The 6,197-nt window shown below is 33.7% G+C and overlaps 1 protein-coding gene across 1 annotated transcript in view; it reads right to left on the bottom strand.

The window, feature by feature from the left end:
- Positions 1 to 2,160: 2,160 nt before the first annotated feature.
- The window catches only part of LOC144443275 (uncharacterized), a 52,209-nt gene continuing 48,172 nt past the window's right edge, over positions 2,161 to 6,197 (bottom strand). Inside the window, exons 70-74 of the mRNA XM_078132717.1 lie at positions 5,533 to 5,640; positions 4,914 to 5,036; positions 4,172 to 4,304; positions 3,219 to 3,335; positions 2,161 to 2,254 (exon numbers count right to left, since the gene is read on the bottom strand). Coding sequence (XP_077988843.1) covers positions 2,161 to 2,254; positions 3,219 to 3,335; positions 4,172 to 4,304; positions 4,914 to 5,036; positions 5,533 to 5,640 — 575 coding nt within the window. The remainder of the gene's footprint in view (positions 2,255 to 3,218; positions 3,336 to 4,171; positions 4,305 to 4,913; positions 5,037 to 5,532; positions 5,641 to 6,197) is intronic.

The following is a 6,197-nucleotide window of genomic DNA, read 5'->3' as shown; positions in this document are numbered from 1 at the left end:
TATACAGTATAATTACCATTTACACCTCCACTGACAGTCTAGTTCCTATACAGTATAATTACCATTTACACCTCCACTGACAGTCTAGTTCCTATACAGTATAATTACCATTTACACCTCCACTGACAGTGTAGTTCCTATACAGTATCGTTACCTCCACTGAGTCTAGTTCCTATACAGTATCATTACCATTTACACCTCCACTGAGTCTAGTTCCTATACAGTATCGTTACCACTTACACCTCCACTCACATCACATAATCTACATACAACAAACCCCAACATGCTGCAGACTCATCTTGCTTGTGTCTTTGCATAGTCTGAACAAAGTCATCATCAGAGACACTGCCCTATTGTGTATGTAATTACAATGTCCATTGCCCACAAGTCCTGACTCTAGTCAATAGTTTTAGTGTGCCTATCTTAAATAACTTTCCAAAACTAAGATGTGTCCATCTATATTATTACTAGTATTTGATGATCTGAGATCTTAAATATCTTACCAAAACTAAGGTTGTAGTCTGTGTCTATCTTAATTTGCCAAAACTAAGGTTGTAGTCTGTGTCCATCTATATTATTTGGTGATCTGAGAGATCTTAAATATCATGCCAAAACTAGGGTTGTAGTCTTAATGTCCATCTATATTACATGTATTTGGTGATCTGAGATCTTAAATGACTTGCCATAACTATGGTTGTAGTCTGTGTCCATCTTAACTTGCCAAAACTACATTAACCCAAGTGATTTTCTGCTTCTCTCACTATGCTATCGTCACAGACATTTTTTTTCGTGTAATCCCATTCTCCTCTTCTTGAGCAATTGGAAGAGTATAAATAATAAAATTTGTCCTTGCAGCAGAGTATTTGAAATAACTCACTGGATCTAACATCACTGGCTGTAATTGTTCAATTGTATGTAAATGACCTTCACACCATTACACAAACAATGACAGTACTTTATTTGAATTCAATAGTTGAAATACAATGACTTTAGAAAATACAAATCACTACCACCAAGGTCAACTACATAGTTTATTATATCAATACTATTGTTCTCATAATCTCTATGAGGTCATATCCCCTGGATATATCATTCACATTTTTATTAATAGCTCATTTAGACAACTTGTCTCCAAAATTACCTCTAGGTACATTAAAAAACAAACTAGAGAGGTCAAAATAAATGTGACCAATATAACACCATTCTTTCTCCAAACTCAAATCAAATCAAGCCATTGTGTATCATAACTATACTCTCACTGTTTCTGTCAACAATTTGTTCATAATATTTTATCTTACTTCCACCTATTATAATTTTATTGTACATGGTGAAGAACATTACCTAGTGATCACTGTCACCCACCCATGGATCTAGAATTTATTGACAAAATGATTGAATATTCAGTTTATTCATGCATACAGCACACAATCAGTGTATACTGAGTAGTAGACAGGTTAATTCAACTGTAATACTGGGATTTAACCTCCAGTAAATCTTTGGTGTATTTTACAGCAGGTACAAATTAGTGATAAATAGTACCGGTAACATGTTACCACTACAGGGCTATTAAGTGAATTCTCAATATTATACATCTCAAAGTTCATTAAAGGAAAGTTAAAAGCTAGCCAAGAGATGGCTATTTGGCGTAATAATGTTATTCACACCTAGGGATTTGGCTAATCTAGCTTGACAAAGTTGAGCCAGTATGTCACGCCACATAGCCATGGTCTCTGGGCTATGATTACACACAATATTCTGTGGATGATGCAAACATTCTAAATTCATCAACTAAAACTTAAAAATAGAACATGACTATATTTTTTTTTCCGAAGATCTTCAAAAAATTGTAAAAGTTACATCAATAAATGCAGTTCATTTATCTAACCAATTGGAAACTACAGGATTTTACAAAAAATCAACAAAGCTGTCTTATACATAGATTGTTGTAGCAAATATTATTTTTAATACTTTGTACTTGTTTTGTATTAAAATTAGCAAAGATATCTTTTTGTTTTTCAAATCCAATGTAACACTCTAGTCTCAATTTAATAATTATATATTAATTATAAATATTATATTCTGAATGTCACTCAAATATTTGTAGGTAAATTCCATTCATTATTTAATATTATTTACATACACATGAAGATGCTAAGAATGTTAAATTTCTGTTTTGTGGAGGTCTCCAAACTCTTCAGTACTTTTTGGCCATGGGTTTTCATAGCTGTTGACTTGACTTACAGTGGCCTGGGAACTAAACAGACAAAAACGATTTTTTGTAAGTGTTCATCTTTATGCAGTTATGACAATGGCCTGGGAACTAAACAGATAAAAACAATTATTTGTAAGTGGTTGTCTTTATAGGGCAAAAATACTAATTCTGTAACACGAAGCAGTGGTTGACAATAATTTATCAAGAGATACATTCGTCAATGTTCCAATAACAATGCCACAATTTCATTGAGAATGTAAAAAAATCAACTTGTTTTCTTCCTGTTGAAATGCATAGATGTTAGATTTAAAGCTTTTTGCACAATGTATTCCATTCATTTCATGGAAGTACACTGTAATAAACATTTGGATACAGATATGGAAGTAAACATTACAAAATATATATAACAATATCAACTTAGTTCCCTCTCAGACCACTAATCTGAGGTTTCCTATACATTAAACTTTTCAGTAGTTTTTCTCTCACAGGAAAATGATATCACAAGGAGAGTGAAGGGTTCAATTTTCTTTCAGAAGTTCATGTATATACAGTGTAATACTACAGTGTACTTTACTCACGCTTTAGGATATATCTATATCAACAGAGCTAATAAGAGGTTATAACCTGATATCACCTATTCATTCATCATATCGCTGTGAGTGCAGTTTCCGTAACGTGACACAAGATGTTTAACATGAATATCATGACGTTTAACATCCCATATCAGAATTGATATTTCACATTAAAAGTCATCAAGAACAATTGATCTGGGCGTAATTTTCTTTATTATATTCATAATACCATATATTGCGTTTAATTAATACTTTTCAAATAACTACTTTTTAAATCTTTCAAAAAATTGATTTGTTTTTTATGACTATGTCCATACTCTTAGTACAGTCTACTACATCACAGAAAGTTACTACAAGGATTAGTAAATAGTGAGTATCAGCTAGAGGTTCAAAACAATACAAGAGATGTTAATTCACAGATAAATATTACTTACCCCATTTCTTCAGGTGATGTAAAACCATATCTGTCTACAGGTGGTAATTCACCATTATTTACTTTCAAAGACTGAAGTAAATCAGTGTTTCGTATGTTTGATTTCTTTGCTTGCTTTCTGAAATTAGAATAAAGACAAACACAATGCTTGAAGGGAAGTGAAATTAATTATGTGAAAAAAAAATACTACTATGGAAAGTGGCTTTTATTACAAGCAGTACTACTACAGAAAACAAGCTATAAGCAAAGACCAAGACACATATTAAGACTGTTGTTGTAACATGTTGATTAAGCTTTCAATGAATGTTGATGTAATTACACCCACAGTAGGGTGGCATCTTAGATAGCAAGTTTTCCTCAAGTGTCTGCACATTCAACTTCATTCAATGTTTATAAATGTAAATAACATGTAAATAAAGTATCTGCTTTGTACTATTTTTTCATTTTGTTCATACCAAGTCAGTTTTGGGTAAAGTTTGACTCGTACAACACTATTTTATTGTCACAGGTTTTACTTCAAATAACTCTATGAACCTAGCTACTACATATAAAAACAACAATTTCAAAGTAAACACATCTGTTGGCACATGGATGTTTATTTTTTAAATAATGATAACCATGCCCATGCCTCATACATGTATATACCTACTGCAAAGAGTGATCACTATAAGACTAAAATGCCAGATAATAATCTTGCTTGTTGCTGTCTGTATGACCCCCTCCAACCCAAATATCAACATTTGTCTTGCCTGACAAAGTTAGTGTGCCAAATATTATATTATCACCCTGTCCGCCCCACACAAATATACACAAACACGCACACACACGCACGCACGCACGCACAAACAAACAAACACAGCCATTTGACAACCACATAACCAAATATTGCTCGCTAACCTTCTTCCCACCAACATATCCACTAGCATATAAATACAAACCTATAATAACACTTACCTTGCCTGATACTGTTTATATGCCAAGTAGCCACCAACCCCAGCCACTAAACCACTAAGAGCAGTGACCATCATAATCCAATACCATTCCAGTGAGGAATCTTCAGCTGGGGATGGGTCATCTCCTTGTTTTCCTGTATAATACAACATGTCAGGCCATATACCATCAAATATATCTTTGATACTGTTTAGCAGATATTTTGACTTGAGTTTATATGCAAATCTTCTGGGTTATCAACTGTCATTGCTTGCACATACATGGAAGAGGACAGAATTTTTACCCAAATCTGTTCAAATGTCCATGGAAAAACTGAAAATTCCCAATGTACATGAGTGAATAGATTACATCAACACCTGCTAGGTGAAATGGGGAGAATTTTCAAAAGAATTGAAAAAAATGAAATTCATGTTCAAATATGAATGCTGCAAAGTGACAACTTCAATTGTTTTACATTTTATGTAGTGAATATTTCCCCTGGTCATACTCTATGATATATGTATGTGTGATGTATAACAGCTTTGTATATTTGCCCCCAACCTTTTATTAATGACACGAAGTGGGACTATGCACAACCGTTTATTTTGGCAAAGTTAGCCTATACCTTTTAAAGATTACTAGTATCCCTATCACCTTCATCATTGTAACACTATTTGTGATTTGTGAATATCTGACATCTTTAGCTGTGATTGGTCAACTATTACTTTTGGGACAAATGGGAATCATCGTATGATATCCAAATTACCTGATGCAGGTTCAGCACATGTTTCTCCGGACCACTCTGGACTACATGTACATTGGAATTCATTGTTACCATTAACACAATCACCGCCATTTTCACAAGGTGAATTCTCACATTCATCAATATCTACAAGGAAGAAAACCATGATAAGTCGGTGAAACCACCCAGAATATTATAAAATTATGCTTTCCAAAGGATATAATGTACCTGGTGTATACTTTGCCTAAGTGAGTGGAATCAAAAGGTGAACTGTATTCCAATTCAGAAGTGTAAAGTGCATTATGCTGGGATCCTTGCATCTGTATTGACTACAAATAGCTGCACAGAACCAAGAGCTGAATCAGTTAAACTATAAATCAAATGCTTCTACAGAACACATTTAATGTTATGATCTTTATGTTAGTCTTGGACATAATGACTTGCATACATCTGTTAACAGTGTCTGCTTTCTATTGATGGAGCCAGAGATGAACTTTTAGAAGTACAGTGTTGACAAATTATTTTAAAGTAGTGAACACAACCAATTTCCCAAATGTATATTTTCAAGTCATTTTGTTGTGGCTATCCATAGCATATGGAATTTATCAACTATTTTGACTGTAACATTTCTATATATACTTACCATCCTCACAGAACTCTCCAGTCCATCCATCAGTGCAGACACACTTTTTTTGGCCTCCAGTCATAACACAACCTCCACCATTATAACATACGTATTGACCACAAGTTTCTGTTATTGTAATGAGTGGGAAAGAAGATGACTAGATATTTAGTACATGTGATAGGTTATAAAGACAAAACAAACAATACGGCACTCAAATAGTGTAGGTGCTGTGTAGACTAGTCAGTCATTCGGGGTGCTCCAATGGTGTAGGTGCTAGTGTACAACTATCAGTCACTGGGGGCGCTCCAATGGCATAGGAACTCAATTTATCTCATACACTAGTTATCAACACTTGTTACCGTGACAACATATGCTTATCACTTGGTAAGTTTCAACTTATCTCATGCATCAGTTGTCATGCTCGTTACCATGAAAACATATCTATCATTTGGTAAAGTTTCAACCTATCTCAAATATCCCTTATATCAACACTTGTTACCATGACAACATATACCTATCATTTGGTGAGTCTTAAATTATGTCATACATCAGTTATTAACACTTGTTACATGACACAATATACTTATCATTTGGTTACCTTGACTTATCCCAAACATGTCCTGATATCACTTGTAGTTATGACAAAATGTTAACGATTTGGAAGGTCCTTCTATACTTATCAT

The sequence above is a fragment of the Glandiceps talaboti genome, chromosome 1 (assembly GCF_964340395.1).
Source record: "Glandiceps talaboti chromosome 1, keGlaTala1.1, whole genome shotgun sequence".
Lineage (NCBI taxonomy): Eukaryota > Metazoa > Hemichordata > Enteropneusta > Spengelidae > Glandiceps > Glandiceps talaboti.
The sequence above is the reverse complement of the archived record's forward strand: the minus strand, read 5'-3'. Positions and strand labels throughout refer to the sequence as shown.